The sequence below is a fragment of the Rhinoderma darwinii genome, chromosome 10 (assembly GCF_050947455.1).
Source record: "Rhinoderma darwinii isolate aRhiDar2 chromosome 10, aRhiDar2.hap1, whole genome shotgun sequence".
Lineage (NCBI taxonomy): Eukaryota > Metazoa > Chordata > Amphibia > Anura > Rhinodermatidae > Rhinoderma > Rhinoderma darwinii.
In genome coordinates, this window is record NC_134696.1 from 42,800,757 (window position 1) to 42,821,439 (window position 20,683).

General features: G+C 42.0%; 1 protein-coding gene across 5 annotated transcripts in view; it reads right to left on the reverse strand.

The window, feature by feature from the left end:
• Nucleotides 1–20,683, reverse strand: part of CADM1 (cell adhesion molecule 1) — a 228,313-nt gene that overhangs the window by 79,648 nt on the left and 127,982 nt on the right. For all 5 annotated transcript variants that reach the window (XM_075839793.1, XM_075839791.1, XM_075839790.1 and 2 more), the window contains one exon: nucleotides 3,659–3,805. In XM_075839793.1, the coding sequence (XP_075695908.1) occupies nucleotides 3,659–3,805 (147 nt within the window). The remainder of the gene's footprint in view (nucleotides 1–3,658; nucleotides 3,806–20,683) is intronic.

Here is a 20,683-nt window from a genome sequence, read left to right on the forward strand (position 1 = left end):
TTCCGAGCATTTTTCACTGCTTTTTTTGCCCCCGGTCTTTGCATTAGCTTCAATGGCCGCAAGCGAAAAATGCAGTGAAAACCACCACGAAGACCGCGGAAAAAAAGCGCAAGCAGTTCAAAATCTGCCTCAAAATTCCTGAAGGAATTCTGAGGCAGATATTTTCTGCCTGCAATAAAATCAATAAATCAGAAGTCATTTGTGACCAGCTGACTGTCAAATCCAGGGACTTAAGCCCCCATGCACAGGACCGTAAAATTGCCCGTAATTACGGGCCCATTCATTTCTATGGATGACGGAGACCTTCCCGTAGGTCTATGGAAAGGAGTCCGTGCCGTAAAAACCTGCCGAAAAAATAGGCCTTTTTTTTATTTTACGGACCGCGCGCCTATACTTTATAATTGGAGCACAGCTCGTAAAAACGTCGGCTGTCCGTGCCTGTAATTACGGGTCGTAATTACGGGCATGGTCGTGTGCATGAAGCTTTAGTCCGAAACCAGCAGGAGTAAAATGCAACAAATTTATTAAGAGGCACACGCCTTACACGCCTTTTAATAAATTTGTCGCATCTTCTGGTGCCTGTGCGACACAAAGTGAAATCTATGAACTGGAGTAGCGTTCCGATATAATTTACGCCAATTTCTGCAGTAAATTATAGTAAATTTGTCGGCCGTGGGTGGCTCCTCCCCTCCTGCCCACTTCTTTCAACAGAGCTGTGAGTGGCGTTAGAAAGAAAACAAATTTGCTAAATTTACTTTTAATCGACTGTTGGCGCTTCCTTATTTCTAGCTAGATTTCATAGATTGCTTGATAAATTCTTTCCATTGTTTTCTTTTGCATTGTGTTGCAACACAGACCTGCTCAGTTTTATCCAAGAGGAAGAGAAGAACCCACTATGCAAAATAGTAGAATTTTTTCTAAGTTGTTGCTGGTCCTTCAAGGAGAACCCCTGATCACATGTTTTACTAAATCATATGGATCTCATAGGGGTATCCACTCCGAGAGAAGAGCGGCTGAAAAGAGCAATTCTCACTCAGGAGGACTTGGTCGCCTATTGACAATCCACATCATGTTATACTACATTCTGCAAGTAGTCACTGCAGGAGAAGGGTATGAGCTGCGGATTTCATTGCAGAACAAACATCATGCACACGCTGCAAAAAATTAAAAATCACTAGAAAACGTGCATAAATTGAACTGCGGTGCAGATTTTTATTATGCAGAATTTTGTTGCGGTTTTTCCCAATTCCCTGGGGAGGAAAAGCTGCAACAAATAGAAAATGTTGCAATTTTTGCGGTGGAAAAGCTGCGATTCCCTGTAAACATTGCAAATCTAGAAAACCTTTTTCTTGTTTAAATTTAATTTTAAAAAAGTATGCACTTCCCCGGTGTTGTCATAGTGATGGCTTCTTGTTCCCCCAGATGTTCTGTTGTTGTTGGCCTCCTGGGATGACGTTTCATCCCACGTGAATGCAGCCGCCAATCACAGGCTGTAGCGGTCACATGGGCTGCATCGTCATTACAGGACGACGGGCTGCATGGAGTATTTACACTTTTTTTTTTCCTGCACTGCTTTCCGCATCGACAATTCCGGCTGAAAATCTGCACCGCAATTTGGTGAGGTCTTACGGCCGGAATTCCCTGTGGGTTCTAAGTTGGATACGCTGCGTACTTTTCCATAGCGTATTCGACCCATGTGAACATACACAAAAAGTGCCAGCATCGCTCCACAGCCTTACCAGCTGATCACTGGGTGGGAAGGATTTCCGGTGAAGAGCTCACTGTTGGGAAAGATGCCTCACAAAACTTTGTAGCCCTGATGTTGTCCCTAGAAAAATAGTCTGTTAAAAAGTATAAGATGCTAACCCACAATTATTCAATTTACCTTTTAAACTAAAAAAAATAAAAAATTATATTATATATTTTAAATATATATATATATATATATATACACACACACACACACACACACACACACACACACACGCTATATATATATATCTCTCTCACACACAAACTAGCTATGTGTAAATGATAGGGAACACAGACACTGCATTAGTGCATTTACTGTGGTGGAGCACGGAAAATATAGAGAATAAATAAACCATTACGTATCACTGAGTAACAGGCCAAGGGGAAAGAAACAAGTACGGCTGAGAAATGTGTAACACTGCCTGTAATAAGCCATCCTACAGAGCTGGGAAGTAATAAAGAATTACTGAGATACATCCGATAAGGGAGTAACTGCGTTCACAGCTGCGCCGGGGATTGTAACCGCAATACTGTGCAACAAAGATTTTGTGGACCCTTAAATTTTACAGATCTGTTTAGTGTGGATTGTGATGACAGATTGTTTTTCTGCAGCAATCAATAAATCAGAAGCCATTTGTGACCAGCTGACTGTCAAATCCATGATGTAATGCAACATGATGTATGTAATAAAACATGTAACATGCCGGTGGAGCAAAGCAGCTGTCAAAACAAGTGAGCTGCATTAAATAATTATTCTTGGGACAATCAAATCTTTCTGGCTTATAAAAAAAAAAAAAAAGAAAAGGAGCATACAAAAACGTACAATATACAGCACTATGGTCAGAAACGGGGAAAAAATGCAAGATAGCTTATGACAAAACCACGCAACGTCTGTAAATCCAAACACAGATGCAGTAACAACGCATGTGTTGTATTTACAGGCATCAACGGATGCATTTTGGCGATGGGGTATTAAAGGGTCAATAAACATTTGTTAAATCTACACAAATCTATTAGGAAACTGGCTAAATCGTTGTATTATAATATAATCTAGTTATCAGAATCCTTTTAGCCTATGACTCCATAGCGACATTTGGTCACACGGCAATTAACGCATGAGTTTTTCCCTATAGGAAAACACACGTGAGTCATGGTAATGCTGTGATTTTACCGCAAATTACAAGCAACCAAACGTCACCGTGGAACCCCAGTTCAGGTGTATTCTCATAGTACAGAGGCTGTGGGGAATTAATAGACCGCCATTCTCCTATAAACCCATCAGCCCTCCTGTATTCTCAGAAGTGTCCCGCTTTCTCATAATATCATATATAGGGAAAGTATATAATTGAATAACTATTAAAACGGTTGTCTGGAATTCTAGAAACAGCGGTACATTACCGGGCACATTTCCTAACATACACCGTTCTCAAGCTGCAGGAGGAAGAGGATGCGTGTTTTCATATGTCTCGTCCATAAAGTTGCTCAATAGATGGGATCTCAAATATTTCCTATGTTCGGAACAGTTGTATGAACCAGATGTATGTCAGATGTGGGCAATCCCCCCACTTAAACGTGTAAACTTTAAGCTGAAACTTAGAGCACCATAGATTTATCTAGAGTCAGGGTCGGACTGACCCATCAGAATAAATAGAGGATCCTCCGGTGGGCCAGGCTCCGACACATTAATGGGTTTCATTAATGGGAACCAGCAGACGTCAACCCCATTTATGTTGGAGCCAAACACTCACCACCATGATCTACTTCTTATGGGATGATTTACAAATAAACTTATTGATTTGTCATGTGTGTGCAATGATAACAAAGTTTACAATGCAATTAGTAGAGGACATGCACATGTTTTGTGGGCCCAAGTGGCCTCAGTCGGACACTGTCTAGAGTCACTTACGTCTGAAATCTCGGAAGTAGATGGTTTGCCGGTTGGGATTCAGCAGTTGGATTACAGAATCATCGTTGTTCTTGACTCGACAACTAATGGTTGCAACCTCTCCTTCCACCACTGTCACATTCTCTGTCTCAAGATTCTGACGCTCTCCTAGAAACAAAATAATAAATCATGAGGACAATGAACATGTATTGGAAGAAAGTGTTGAAGAAGAGACGGTGGAGGGTTGTTAAAATTGGCATAAGCGCTACAATAAACTGCTAAGAAACGAGTAGACCGTGAAACCCTCTGTATGCTTTATCTGGACAAGTATGGCTGATTTAATTTGGGATCTTTAAAAATTATAGCAGAGGTTTTCATGTTTTTTTGTCAACTAAAAGGAGGAAATACAGGTCATCTACATGCAGAGATAATCGTAATATGACATTTCCTAAATCTTTTCGACATTTGGCATCCATAGAAGTCTAGAGGGATATACTGTATCTCCGTATGCCTCACATTCTCCATCGGACGCCATATTATAGAGGAAGATCAACATAATATGCTGCCATACAGAGGTACTTTATGGCAGCAGACGGCATGCCCGCAGCTTCGTAGTAAAGATCTGCAAGGACCCCGTGTGCCTCCGTAAAGGTCCACGTGCACAGGTCCTTAGACTGAACTCTCTATGAAACCTTGAAGTCACCTGGTAGTAGCGCTGAGGGAAGCACACCTTATCTCAACCGGTGTCTAAACAAACGTTGAACAGATTGAACACACAAACGTTTCTTTTTTCTTTCCTTTTATAACTTTAAATTATTTAAGAAGGTCTGTTCAGTGGGTGTCTCAAAAACAGGCTCCCTGAAAACTTGACACAGACTACTGGGCACCATTCCAAGTACATTTAGTAGCCTTATTGGTGAGGAGGGAGACGCAGCGCTCTCCCTGTCCTGGCCACCTGTTCTGCTGTGGCAAAAGCAGCTGAAGACTGCATGTTCATGGTTAAAGACGCGGAATCGAAAAAGGGTTTTCACCTCTCTTCCCCCGGAACAACAGACAACAGGAACAATGGCTGGTGAATACCATGTCCTTGATTAAGACTTCCTATTGAAACTTGCCTATGCAATAACATCTACAAGAACATTGATGTGTACATTTTCTAAAGAAGAATCTGAATGGAATATAACAAAGACTTATATGTCATACATGGTCTATGGAAAATCAGGTGACAACAGGATGGACACCCCTAGTGGTGGCTGTAGGTAGCGAAAATTCTAATTTATCTTTATGGCTATGGATGAAGCATGGGATTTGGCGTTCTGTAATAGAATAAACAGAGCTCCGACCATTATAAAGATATATTGTGGAACTAAATATTAATCTGAAGTCGTCTATTAGGTACACTTCATAAATGTGAATTTTTCATTTTACATTATGCTAGTGAATATTTCCTAGTCCACTCAAAATGTGATGATTTAATTGAACGGAGATCACTGGACAGACACTTTTGGATAATATTTCACTTCAGCGGAAGTATATGTGCGAACCAATGAGGTTGTTGGCAAAAGTCATAATCAACTGCAGCGACCCAATACAGTCGCACGTTGTAAAATATGAACATTGGCTTCTATTGGAGTGAGACTGAACACTTTCCCCTTGCACACCCAGCTCCTGCAGTTTCTGTATAATACGTGCGTCACTAATAAAGAATCCTTAGTGGATCTGTAACACGAGGCTCCATGACACTGCTGTTCATGTGATGTGGAGGTAACAATGCACACAATGCAGCATTATAAAGATTAATTCGGTTCTATGTAATAAACAAATACAAGCGGCTGTATGTAGAATACCAATATAGATGGTCCTGTGTCTAATGCAGATTAATTTCCCTGCATAAAATCCATACACAATGCTTTGTGTAAACAGGGCAGCATCAATCTGTATTATAGACAAAGTTCTGAATACAGAATACAACATACCGGCCTGACTAATACCATTAACATTCAAGTCAGCAAATAGGCCGTTTGCGTAAGACAAAAAGCAGTATATTTACACTGTGATTTTACCTAGACTGACATCTATCTATATGCATATAAGTGGTGGAGGTGGATACTGTATAGCTGAAAAGAGGTGCAGGTTTCTCTATAAACAGCTTTTTACATACGTTCCTTGTGCATGTTTATTCTACGCTTCTGCACTACGAGATAGTAGATTGATCAAAGGAGTTGCCTAGGATTAAAAAAAAAAAAAAATGTTCCCTTCTACAAACAGCGCCACTCTTGTCTATAGGCTGTGTCTGGTATTGCAGCCCAGCCCCATTCAAGTGAGGCTGTACTACCAGACACAAAGCATGGACAAGGGTGGCACTGTTTTCAAGAAGGAAAAAAAAAAAAGCAGACCCATATTTCTAACCCTGGACAAGTCCTTTAATATCCTGGGTCTACTAGCATGGCAGCTCAACCACTGGAGCCTTAAATGGACACAAACTTTTCAAACAACTTATGTTGATCTAATAGTGTACATGATATAGATCAGCTTTGTCATTTACTTACTGTCAAAGTAAGGCTATATTCACAATACAGTGAAAGACGGACGTTATTTTAACGGCCGTCACACAGTCATTTTCAGAACAATTAAATTCTATGGGTGTATTCACACGGCCATTTTTTTAACGTGAATACTGGCTGTCAAAAAAATAGGACATGTCCTATTTTTGGCCATTTTCACGACCAGACGGCCCTCATAGAACTCAATGGATCAGTTTTCACCGGCCTTTTTTCAGGAATCAATTATTTGTAACGGGTGGTGAAAACTGATCCTGGCCGACGACTCCATGCACACAGCACTGTTTTGAGCGCTGAGCCGGGGAAGCCCTCGACATTACTGTCCATATGATGTCGGGCTTTCAATGGAGTCCCGGGTCAGAGCATCGCAAGATCTCTGGCCAGGTACTCCTGTCTTAGGAAAGCCCTTGATGTCACTGTTCAATAATGGAAAGTCACATCAGGGGCTCCCTCTAACCCCCCTGTAGATAGCAACCACCCATGTAGATAGCACCAACCCCCCCCCCCCCCAGTAGATAGCACAAACCACCCCAGCAGATAGCACCCCTTCCTGTAGATAGAAACCCCCCTGTAAATAGCACCACTGTAGCTCCAAACAGAATCCTGGCATTCAGACCCCGCTATGCCCGGGGATTCCGTTCCTGGTGAAGTCCCCGGCGTCACTATCCATATATGGACAGTGACATCAGGGGCTTTGTCTATGAGTCCATGGCCAGAGGGATTCTGCTCCTAAAGGGAGAAACAGTAGCGCTATCTACAGAGGAAGGGGGTTGTGCTATCTACAAGGGTGTGCTATCTATTTGGGGGTGGTGCTATCTACATGGGGGTGCTATCTACAGGTCTATGTCACTTTATATGTGGGCACTGTGGTACTATTTGGGCACTGTGGCACTATGTGGGCACTGCGGTACTATGTTGGCACTGTGGCACTCTATATGTGGGCAGTATGGACCTATGTCACTTTATATGTGGGTACTGTGGTTTTATGTGGGCACTATTTACATGAATGAAGTCCATCCCTTTTTTTTTTTTTTTTTTTATCAGCCATGAAAAATGAATGGCAAACGGATGACAAACGGCCATTAAAACCAGACAGAAAGACTGGAAGTGGATGAAAATTTGGAGACACACTGATGCAAAATGGCAATGAAAAACTGACAGTTGATCTGTTTTTAATGGCCATTTTTTCCACTGTCGTGTAAGTGTAGCATTAAGCTATTTCATTCATGCAAATTCTGTGTGAAGTTGCTGCCACTAGGTGTCTCCCTTCCTGTAATCTGCTGTCCACCTTCTATTGTCAAGCGAAGTCTGTCTCTGGTTACAGAGCAGAGGAAATGGACTGCAGAAGGTGGGGGGTGTGTATCTTCACTGCCTGTCCATACATGTCTATGGAGAAGGAAGGGGGAAGCAGGGAGAGGCAGCAGGAGAGAAAGACAAAGGCTGTGGTTAAGATTCTTTTTGTCACCCCAGTGCTGGATTCTCAGCTACACTGATCATTACAGCTAGCTATATATATATATATATATATATATATATATATATATACATACATACATACATACATGATAGCGGTTACGATCCACCCACTAGCTCAGAGACAACTGAGAATTAGAGATAGAGTGTGCAGAGGGGAATACTGCAGAATACAAGTCATATAATGACCAAAAATAGTCACATAAAGGTACGTATGCTTTAAGTATGGCTTAAGTAGCAATTTCCTAATACCATGTAATCGGAAATGCTTCCTGTTGTTGTGGGACATATTACAATAATAAGATTGTCGGGAATATCAGATTCCACTTTGTTGTTCCTGTAGCCTATGGATGGACTGCAAACTATAGGCTGTTGTAAAACAGAGCTTGTGTGTCCTAATATTCCCTGCAGCCATGCCTATTACCAGAATGCTCACCCAGTTATATATCTTGGGTGATCCAAGCCCAGTTCAGAGAACCGTGGGTGGCCTGGGTATTGCAGCTGTCATACGGATGTTAGAATGTAGCTACATGCCCATCTGAAACAGGCCTAGAGCTGATTTCACATTTACATCTGGTGCATTTTTCTAGCCATGCATGGGATCAAATTCCGTCCTATGAGATCAGGAAAGACTGTTTTGGTAAAGGTTTTCCGGATCTCATAGGATGGGATCCAATCCCGTCCTTGGCAACATCCTATCCTCGTGTGAAACTAGTTAAAGCTTCCCGTCAGAGGCCAGGCTTATGTCAACTGAAAGGGCAGAAGTGGTACAAGGTATACAACCCTATCCGTTTTCTCTAAATGAGATTATAAATGAGATTCTGTAAATCTCTGGGTTCACCACCTGTAATTCATCTTTAATTAATAATGCATGCCGTTATAATTACGTTACCATTTCTTAGACATTAAGTATATTATTAAACAAAACAATAAAAATAAATTGCCTCGCTAAATTATAAACACAAGCCAGGTCCAGAATCGTAACGTACAAACCCCTAATTTACTGGTTGCAAGTGGAAATTTTCATCACCGACACACATACACTTGCAGCTGTGTGTGTCATAAAATCATTCATCCTTGAAAAAGAATCATCACCGATGTTAACCAGTCAGGGAAAAAACACTGTCGTCCTTTCTTGATACAGGTACACCGTATATATTACAAATTGCCATTTGCATAAAAGATGCTTTGTGCAGCTGCAGCTGGCAAGGTGGATTCTATTAGTATGGATTCTCACTCTCCCCTCTCCACTCCTTCCGTGTGACTTGGAGCCATGGCACAGACCTGAGGAATAAAGTGCTATACTAATCATCCAGAAATAGGTTCAGGTCCGCAGCAGGGCCAAGGGACGCCAGAGAATGTGGTGGGCGTCACATGAAGCTGGGCATGCTTCAGCAGTAATGACCCCGATTCCCAGCAGGGCAGCAGTGACTGCTTCCTTATGTGAGCTATTAGGTCGTGCACACAGCTCTACTGTCCCCATTACACATGCACAACACCATATAGCACCATGCACGACACCCGTTGAGCCTTCTGCTTCAAGCTATAGTGTAATTCAATATACATCACAAGAAAAATCTATAGAGAATACAGGGCCTCATGTTAGAAAAGATTTATGATGTGGAAAATGCTATAGCGCATCATACACGGTGAGATATCATTTTATAGAAATGTCACACGCTTGAGACAATTTCTCAAAAAAAAAAACATGCAGAAATTATTTTTAAAGTACAGTGAAGTTTACCGCTCAGACGGCACTGGTAACAGTCCAATATCATTCAGTATAGACTCTCTCCCAGAAAAATGCAGTGGACAGGAATTATTTTTATCTGGCGATAAAATGTACAGATAAGAAATTAAAGGAGTGAATAAATCAGGACGATATGAACATACGTATACTGTACACAAATTATAAATAACGGTGCTACAAACATCAGGCAGGACGCACAAAATATCATTAAATTTTGGGTAGAGTACACTCATGAGGGCATGTGAATTCTTCTTCTTCTGTTCCATGGCGGCGGAAGTACCTTCGGCAGCAGCATCGGAGCTGTGGGCGCACATGCGCGCACGCTCTCACTCACTTTTCAGCTCTCGGCAGACAAGGACAGGAGACTTGGAGCCACCCACATGACTCTTTTCTGGTAATTTACATATAAGTTATTTATACAGAATACTAAAATTGACACTTGACTGGGGAAGGTTTTAAAAAAACTAACCTTAGATGTGATCGATAACAGGTGGATCCTGCGTGTCAGAGATACGCAGTACCCGCTTTGACTGAACCCGTCAGTCCCGCTGACCTGACAGATTCAGGTCTCAGCGCAAGATACAGCTGCTCTGTATACAGGACACAAAGCAGCTGCGCATGGCCTTTAAGACTTGCATTTTTTGACAGAAGGGTCTATGTGAAAACAAAAAAATAGTAGGAAGGTACAACTCAACCTCTAAGGCGGGGTATTTTGCCGAGTTTTTTGATGCGGAAACCGCGTCGCAAAATTCGGCAAGAACGGCCCGAGAGCGCCTCCCATTGATTTCAATGGGAGGCGTCGGCGTCTTTTTCCCGCGAGCAGTAAAACTGCCTCGCGGGAAAAAGAAGCGACATGCCCTATCTTCGGGCGCTTCCGCCTCTGACCTCCCATTGACTTCAATGGGAGGCAGGAGAAAGCGTATTTCGCGCTGTTTTATGCCCGCGGGCGAAAAACGGCGCGAAAATCACCGCGAAAATCGGCGTGCAGGGAGAGGAAAATCTGCCTCAAAGTTCCAAACGGAATTTTGAGGCAGATATTCCTCCCCCAAAATACTCAGTGTGAACATAGCCTAAGGAAGTCAATGGTTTACTCATAACTGAAAACAACTCCAAGTATGAAGGATTTACCATGAAATTGGATTTATGATTTCTTGCTTTTTAGCAGTATAATGGTACTGTTCTTTTACGAATCCATTCCTTGGTAAACTAAAAAAAAATTGTAGATTTGCTCTATGATAAAGTCATTGCACGCCACGTTTTTATGCATCACAAGAAATGATGCATTATAGAACACCATAATGACCACATTGTAGTGTGATGCATTAAGCATGTCCGAATAAAAAAATCTGACGGTGAACCAGCACTCAAATAAGTCAGTCCTACTGTACGTTGCCCGTTGAACAGGAGTCCCCTGCTGAACAGGAAGCGTAGGTCTGTCAGAAAGCCTTTACATTACCGTGCATCACATTAAGAGGGATAACAATAGACTAAGCTCCATCGTAAAACACGTGAGATTCAGTACATGGACATGGAATTAGCTGGCACTGCATAATGTAAGAATCTGTATGGGAAGAGCATTAGTCTAATGTAGTATTCACCACCACATCCCATGAGAGGAGACCATGCTACTAAAACAATCCTCCATGTGTTTCTAGAAAAAGCCATTTTTATTAGTATGCACTTTGTTCTCATATTAGGAGCTGTGAGGTTTTCTTAGTCCATAAAAGCAATATCACACTTTCTTATGAGTAGCAATAAAGCAGGTATACGAGTCTACGACCAGGAGTCATGATTCGAGGAAAATAAACATTCCTATTTACTTTCCCCCTGCCTAAGGGGTGAGAAAATTCAGAAAACCGAGACACGGGAGCTCTATAGGATATGGCATAGTGGTGAACTAGTTTCCTGGCAGTAGAACAGTTGGTACATAAACCATTTTCTTCATATCTAGACAGATCTTACTTTTCTTCATCCCTCTATAGAAATATTATGCCTGTTTGGCCAAACTGACCAACCATGTAAATGGGCAAGTCATTTGGCCAACAACAGTCTTAAGTCTATATTATTAGCAATGGTCACACTATTATCTATGCTTCAATGTAGGTGGCTAACAAGTATTTGACCTCAAAGTAAGCTGCGAACAGACCATCTATACATGCAGTCCCCAAGGTAGCGATTTCCAACTATTTACCATGGTGGAACCCTAAAAAAGTAAATGTTCCTTGTTTGGTTGAAAAAGTGCTCAAAGACGTTCTTTGTGAGTCTTCAGCCTAACGAGGAGCGCCGATCACAGCCGAAGATGCAGGCCGGTCAACCGGGGGCTTCTGCACCTTCGATTCAGTGACAGTTTGGTTTCAGAACCCAGACCCCCACCAATCAAAACGTTTGATATGTCTCTATGGCATATCAAAAGTTTTATTAGTTACTCTTTTAACGCTGTGTTCTGTCGAAGATTTGTTGACTGTTTTTTCCACTACTATGAGATAATCTTCACCCTATTGTAAAAGTGACTGTTCTCTGCTGCTTTTTATGGAACGTCTGACCTGGTTCCATAGAACAGCAAGGATACTGGTAACGTGGCTGGAAAGCATTGGTGTAAGGTGTAATATTTATGTAGTGGTTTCATCAAGTTTTTTTTTTCTATACAAATAAAGAATTTACATATACCCAACAAGAGCTTTGAGACACATGTTTCTTTTACATTGCAGACAAAATATGCAAGTGCATACATATCATATAGAGAGCTGCTATGGGACCAGTGAAGAAGAGAGTCTCAGATGAGGTTGGTCCCATCCCCTTTCCGATTAATAAAGTAAATCTGATCAGTGTTCCCATGGGAAGGAAGATGGGACCAACCACTGCCACAAAAGTCCTGGAAGAGTATGCGTATACAAGTAAAGTCTTAGGCTGGGTTCACACGAGCATGTTACGTCCGTAATGGACGGAATGTATTTCGGCCGCAAGTCCCGGACTGAACACACTGCAGGGGGCCGGGCTCCTAGCATCATAGTTATGTACGACGCTAGAAGTCCCTGCCTCTCCGTGGAACTACTGTCCTGTACTGAAAACATGATTACAGTACGGGACAGTTGTCCTGCAGCGAGGCAGGGACTCCTAGCGTCGTACATAACTATGATGCTAGGAGCCCGGCTCCCTGCAGTGTGTTCGGTCCGGGACTTGTGACCGAAATACGTTCCGTCCATTAAGGACGTAACATGCTCATGTGAATCCAGCCTTAGTTTAAGTGTAGTAGATAGTCTTAGCTGAGTTTGGCACCTGTTCCTATGGGAAATGCATACCATGGGAACCACAACATGAGTCAAAAAGGGAAGGAAGAATGGTCACACCAGCCTTCTCTTCTACATTGGATGAGGTCGAAATGTAGAGTTAACGAGACATAAGGAAAAACGTCTTTGCTTCCTGAGGGCAAAAGAAAGTTTGTGAATGAAGTCTCATTTTAAACCATATATTTTTAGAGATTGTAATATTACCAAAAAGGTACAGATGTTAAGGAATTTATTTTATTGCTCACAAAAAACATGATAAATCCTCTCTCGATGGCTTAATGATGCATACGTGTTTTATAAAGTGGCAACAAGTCCATGACAGACTTTAGCTTCTTTTGTATTATAAAAGCACCAGTGAGGGTCTACGTGATAGTAGATCAGTAACGCGTGACGCATAATCCCTTCCATATCATAGGTATGCCAGGTGTTGAGTGAGACACATAACATAATACACACTTTAGAAGCAGAGGGAGAGAATCTGTTCCTTGTCTCGCTACGCAGCTGATGGTTATTAATCATTGATTAGGTGACAAATAAAATAAGTCACATGATCACTGACACAATAATGACTGCAACTGCTGAGCCATAGCGGAGGAAATTACAATCTCAGCAGTGAAGTGAAGACTTCAGATATGCCGAGCCGTCATACACACAACTGTAAACATAAGTCGAGCCTACGGCAATCCATAGGAATATGGCAATATGTATGGGGTCTATACTCTATACATATATATGATATTTAGCAGCAGGATCAGCGACCAAGTAGCTTATGGCTAGAACCACCATAAATTCTACTTGATCGGACACTGCCACTCTATTTTTAAGTTGTCATCAAGTTTGTACATATCATTAATGGGGTATATCCCAACTTGGACATTTATGGCAGATCCACAGCATATCCCTAGAGAGCGGCCCACCCCAAAGCGGCCCCCGTCCTACCATCTCTTGCTCTCTGGCCACTGGCTAATGAGGAGGTGGTCAGGAGTACATAAACAGCCCAGATTGCTAAACTAATCTGTTTCCATGACTCCCATAGAAGTAAATGGAAGTTACATTAATAGCATAGCATTACAAGCTACGTCGATTCCCTAGCACCCAAGTCCCGGAAACAGCATAGCTCGCCATGCTATACTGTTTTCATGACTCCTATTCAATTCTATGGAACTTACGGAAACAGCGTAGCTCAGCTGTTTCCATACTCCTTACCACCTAGTCCGTCAGTGGCCAGAAAGCAATGAGAGCAAGAGAAAGTAGGACGGGGGTCAGGGGGCTCCACTCCAGAGATGGGTGCGGGTCCCAGTGAAGGGACCTGTATCTATTAGACATTTATGATATACCCAGTGAATATGCCATAAATGTCCAAGCTGAAAATACCCCTTTAAGGTAGACTATGTGGCTGCTATAGGGCCCTTGGAGGGAGGGGGCCATCCACTTTGTTAATGTGTGTTGAGAACCAGTGTAGGATTTCCCTCTCTAAAGGAATTGCACTGATAGCAAACCAGAGGGTGGGACTTTGACCAACGTAAAGGGCGTGGAGAGGTAAGCAAACACCAGGCAATCCAGCACTATAATGGGGGCAAGGGGGCATTTTAATCTTTGCTAGAACGCCCTCTCTTTTTTATGCATGCCTCTGGTTGTCACTACAAATTTCCTCTATCCTCCAAAATGATTGAGATATTTAGGTCGATTTAGTCCAAAAGACTTCAAAAACCATTATTTTAAAGGCTATGAAAACCTTTGTATTTCATTAAATGTATGTAATTGGTGATTGCAAAAATGTTTCTAATTTAAATTTATTAAAAATGTTCTATAGATTTTGGGATGTAGATTCTATGTATCCTCTATATATAGAGGGGCATCAAGCGCGGTCAGACGAAACTGTCCGTTCAGGTAATATGATGTGTCGATATGATTTGTGTCCCTTTGTGTTTCTAAAATACAGGATAACTCTAAGGCTGGGTTCAAACGTAGCGTAAATAGTGCAGATTTTCCGCAACGTATTTAGTTGCGGAAAATCCGCATAATACAGTAGCAGCAGAATAGATGAGATTTAAACAAATCTCATCCACACGCTGTGTAAATGATAAGCGGGAAAAAAAACACTCAAAAATTTACCTGCGGTGCGTTTGCTTAATCCGCAGCATGTCAATTGTATTTGCGTCATCGCTGATTTTTTGTTCCTCGTTTTCCCCATTGAATTCAATTAGGAGGTATGACCAACAACAAATAGCAGATGTTGTGATTTTTGTGACGGAAAATCTGAGCATCCACCGCAAAAACCACAACTCCGAAAAAAAAATCTTATACTTACCTAGAATTCTGTGCTTCTTCGTCCAGGCCGGCCTCTGGGCTGCAACAGTCACATGGAAAGAAACCTCATCCCAGGAGGCCGTCTGCAGGACGTCGGAGGATAAGTATGAGCTTCTTTTTTTTTTCCTCTTCTGTTTTCATTCCGGCCGAAAATCTGCATTAAAATTTGTTGCGTTTTTTCGGACGGAATTGCCTGCGGCCGCCAGGGCAATTACGCTGTGTACTTTCTGCAGCGTATCCGCCCTGTGTGAACCTATCCTAATAGCGATCACGAACTTAAGCTGGCCATACAAATTAGATGTCTTTTTGCAATACCCTCTGATTTCGGCAGGACCAGACTACCATCTAATGCAAATGGCGGCGTCCTGACGCTCCCCCTGATGGCAGATGTCGGGAGAGAGAAGGGTCAGGAATGCTGAATTTCAATATGCCCAAACCTTTTATTCGTTATTAGAGAAGATGTGATTGCTATTATCCTGTCTGATAGAGACAAATGAGCCGATCTCACCCGAGCCGTCAGTTCAGCTGAACTGACGGATTCGGCTGACTGCGCTTGTGGCAGTTTATATATATAAATGATACATAAAAGCTTCATCTCAAAAACAATAGAACATTTTTAATAATTGTAAATTATAAAAAAAAAATTGGCTACAAAAGGTTTTCATGGCCTTTAAGTTCACAAAAACATTAGTTTATTAAACGGCTTCTTGTATCTCACAATATCTACTAAATATACCCCTCTTTTTCCTGGTATATTTCTTTCTCTGAAAAATAGCTTGTAGACGGAGTATACAGAAAAGCATTATCCCTTTAGGTCAATCTATGGCCTCTAAACTTTTTGGTCTTCCACATAATACAAAAATGCCCTTTCCATTGCTTGTGAAATCCGTATACAAAGTCTAACTTTTCATCAATTGAAAATTCAGAAATATCCCGATTCCATGAAGCCGTACAAAATGTCCATCTCCATTGAGCACTAAAGCCACAGGACATTCAAGTGCTGTGTGGTCTGGGTAGGAGGTTAAAAGGAGGTCTTGGAAAAATACCTCATTGCCCACATTGCACAAAATCAAAAGACTCCAGTAAAGCGAGACCATGTCCTCTAAAAACATCACTGAATTTTTGACATTTGTTACTGAAGGTTCTTTTCAAAGATCCTTATTTGTTTCACTTTAGTTTAAAGCATCTTACAGCTGTATAGGCTCCATAGAACATAAAATGTTTCTTATTTCCCTCACAGTAAAAAATAAAACCCTTTGATGAACACAACCCTTAGTCTCAAAACCCATAATCCTGTCTTTAACGTCTGACATTGAGTCTCTTGAACACATCATAATGTTAGAGGTTTGATACCGCAACTTCTCAACAAATCAAACGCTTTCTTATATCTGATAGAGACTTTATAACATCTTGTCATGTATTTTAGATGTGGCATTAAATCTAGCTGATAAATCACCATCCTTCCAATATGTAATGGGGGAAATTTTGCTCCAAGCCATTATTTTAGACAGTTTGTGGTTAGAAAAAAACAAAAAAAAAACACGCGGTTATAAAGTAACGTTTCTGTTATTGTAGTACCATGTGCACATTAATAATACACTATCCAATGCGCATTAACGGGACTAGGTTAATGGGTTTTTTCTCATCACACACATTTATGGTATGTCAATTGGAAACTCCATTTATGTCTGATCTATTCTAGTGATTGGACCTCTACCTATAGGACATTTATAGTATATTGAATGAATATGCCATAAAGGAGTGTGATGAAAAACCCCTTAAAATACGCATGCACTATACATATCTAGACCTCCGTAAAGCATGATAAGATCAGGCAAACCGCTTGTATGGACATAGGGAAAATGGCCCCAATAATAAATAGATTACCTATGTTTATTAACCCTTTATTCATCAGCACTAAATAGTCAACAGCACTGTAGAGGGTAGGCACAAAAAGGCCCATAGACCCCTTCACCCAATAAGGTTCATAACCGAATTTCGTTATCTGGAGCGCTTAGACATACTCTAGGGCCATTTAATAGGATGCTAATCAAACAAAATATGCTTTTTGGCGTGTGTGGGAGACCTCTTTAGAAATATGTTTTTTCATTAAAGGGTTTTGTCCATGTTTAAAAAAAAGGCTATGCTTTTTTTTCCCCAGAAACAGCGCCACTTTTGCCAATAGACAGCACTTAAATGGAGATAAGCTGTAATAGCGGACACTGCAAACAGACATTAGTGGTGGTAGTTGTGGGGGACAAAAAAAAAGCCGACCCTTTTTTCTAAACTTGGACAATCAACCCCTTTAAGGAACATAAGAAGACGGTAGGAAGACGATTGTTTTGCTCAGAATTAGTTTGACTTTTAAAAGTGGAATCTATTCATTACGCTTGTAACTGTAGAAAATACTCATTTCAGGAACGGCTCCCAGGGCATCATGCAAGAAGAGTTGGAATATTTATGGCCCAACAATTGCATTTTTACCTTGTTCTAATGAGGACATCATCAAAGCATGTCGCTGTGGCATTGTTAGAAGCATAATGAATAGTAGAATGGCCCCCTTGAATTCCTTTTGTACTTTCAAGGGTATGTTCACATAAGGCGGATACGCAGCATTTACAGTAGCAGCAAAACTTCAGCCACGCGCTGCAGAGAAAATGCGCTCAGAATATCTGTGAAAATTGACGTGCGGTGTGGATTTTAAATCTGCAGCATGTCAATTTATGCTGTGGAACCGCCGTGGATTTGTTTTGTATTTTCTCCATTGAAGTCAACGGGAAAGTAAAAATATGCACAAATGACAATCGTTGCGGACTTTGCTGCAGAATAAGTTGCGCATTTGCAGCAAAACACACAAGTAAAAAAAAATCAAAAAACAAATGGACTAATTTAAAAGATTAAAAGAAAACAGAAAATATACTTACCTCCCTGGCATTCCCCTAACAACACATCCCTGCTCCCCCGGCTCCATCAGTCACATCTGACAAAACGACATATCAGGAGGCATTCTGTCTAGAGACTAGTCCTGGTAGCAGAAGCAGGAACGCATTGCTATGGGAGTGCCAAGGAAGGGCACTCCCTACTTTTTTCTGTTAACGGTTACTGCAGTGGCAAGTTTACCCCGAATATCTGCACCAATATAGACACGATTTGGTGCAGGCATTCGGGGAGATTTCTCTGAAGTTTCTGGGTCAGATTTGCTGCTCAATTTTCCACAGCTTATCTGACCAGTGTACACATACCCTAAATGTGATTTCAGTCTTCTAAGGAAGGGTCCCAGGAGAATGACTCTGCTTGTCTAATTGTATCCAAATATAATATAGCGCAACAAGTTTTAAGCCTGGACTGGGCTCATCTCGGAAACTTCTTCTCTTGATAGTTCCAAACATAGAGAGACAGTGTAGTGCTTCTCAAACAGTGAGGTAAACCTTTCTGGTGAGGTGCCCCTAGTTGTTGATGAGGTGCCCCCCCAGTTATTGGTGAGGTTCTCCCCAATTGTTGGTAAGGTGAATCCAGTTGTTGGTGAGTTGCCACTAAGTTGTTGGTTAGGTGTCCCCAGTTCTTGGTGAGGTCACCGCCAGTTGTTGGTAAGGTGCATCCAGTTGCTGGTAAGGTGCATCCAGTTGTTGGTGGTGACCCCCAGTTGTTGGTAAGGTGCATCCAGTTGTTGGTGAGGCACCCCCCAGTTGTTGGTGAGGCGACCCCCAGTTGTTGGTGAGGCGACCCCCAGCTGTCGGTAATGTGCATCCAGTTGTTGGGGAGGCGACCCCCAGTTGTTGGGGAGGCGAGCCCCAGTTGTTGGTGAGGCGACCCCCAGCTGTTGGTAAGGTGCATCCAGTTGTTGGTGAGGCACCCCCCAGTTGTTGGTGAGGCGACCCCCAGTTGTTGGTGAGGCGACCCCCAGCTGTCGGTAATGTGCATCCAGTTGTTGGGGAGGCGACCCCCAGTTGTTGGGGAGGCGAGCCCCAGTTGTTGGTGAGGCGACCCCCAGCTGTTGGTAAGGTGCATCCAGTTGTTGGTGAGGCACCCCCCAGTTGTTGGTGAGGCGACCCCCAGTTGTTGGTGAGGTGCATCCAGTTGTTGGGGAGGCGACCCCCAAGTTGTTGGTGAGGCGCCCCCAAGTTGTTGGTGACGCGCCCCCCAGTTGTTGGTGAGGCAACCCCCAGTTGTTGGTGAGGCAACCCCCAGCTGTTGGTAAGGTGCATCCAGTTGTTGGTAAGGCAGTTGTGACAGAAGTGAATATAAGCTGCGCAGTCCTCTCTCTCTCTCTCTCTCACACAGACTGCAGCAATCTCTGGTTTAGAAACATGACCGACTCCTTCTGTGCTTATTGTAATGTTCTACTGGGTTCAGGAGACACATTAAGAAAAATTGAGGTACTTTAATCCTGTTTAAATAATTCCTTTTAATCCCTAATCCTAATAACAAAACAAGAAAAAACAGTATCTTTCAACAGGATGTAAAAACATGGTATGAACCTTAGACCCATCCAGAAATAAACAACATTTGTCAATTGCCCCTAGATTCTTTCATTGACTGACTAAACGCACCTGTGCCCCACATTTGTAAGGCCGCGTGTAGACAAGGTTTGACACACTGGCCTCCTTTTTTACAATATTTTTTCTCCGAACCAGCGCATAAACCTCTAGCATAAGACAGATGTTGCAGCCCGGCAATGGTGGACGTTATTTCTTTGCAAATTCCCAGGCTATGACACAATTGTTGCAGGACTCTGAGATACTGAGCAGCCTGCAGCTACTCTACTTTATGTTTTTAATAAACTGTAAAAATTAATGAAGTGAGCTTGTTAGAGCCGGCATCTCGTTAGAGAGAATTTACACTGAACATCAGGAGAATGCTGAGTAGGCCATTGTGCCGTAAACAGGAATTCAGATCTACAGCCGCCTCACGCGTAGTCCTAAAGTGAACTAGTGACTAATGCCCCCAAAAAGGCGAAGATGCTTCATAAGTTTTATTGACTGGATCTCCAGATCGACTGTTTAACTCTTCATGGGCATCTTGTCGTTGCCCATATCTATTAATGTAGTGCCATAACAGCGGGATTTCCTTCTCATGGAAGTAGATTGTGATTAAAAAAATAATAATTATGACCGATTTATTTTAGTCATGAATTTTAAAGGAAACCACTTCTTTTCCTCCATGCTAAAGGAACATGCTAATTTACAGCAACTCTCCTAATCCCGGCTTCTTTAGTTCATCATACACAGCAATACCTGCTTAGGTTAACATTAATGGTGTTATCTGGCATCCTTAGGATAAGCCATCAATATCTGATCAGTGGGGGTCAAATTCCTGGCATCCCTGTCAATCAGCTGACTGAAGGGGCCGCGGCGACAAACATTGAGGCGTCTTTAATGTTTGCCAGGAACACCGCTGTAGACTTCCGTAGCCGGGACTCGGACCCCCACTATTTTTATATTGATGACCTATCCTAAGGATAGGCCATCAGTATAAAAGTCCCGGAGAACCCCTTTAAGGGCACCTTCACACACTGTTTTTATGAAAAACACCATGTTTTTTCCTGGAAAAAAAACCCCCCAAAAAACGCTGAAATATTGACCAAACTACAAATATTGCGTATTTTTAGGTGTTATTTTTTTCTTTCTTTTTTTCCCCCCTCTACCAAAAAATTGTGTTACGTATT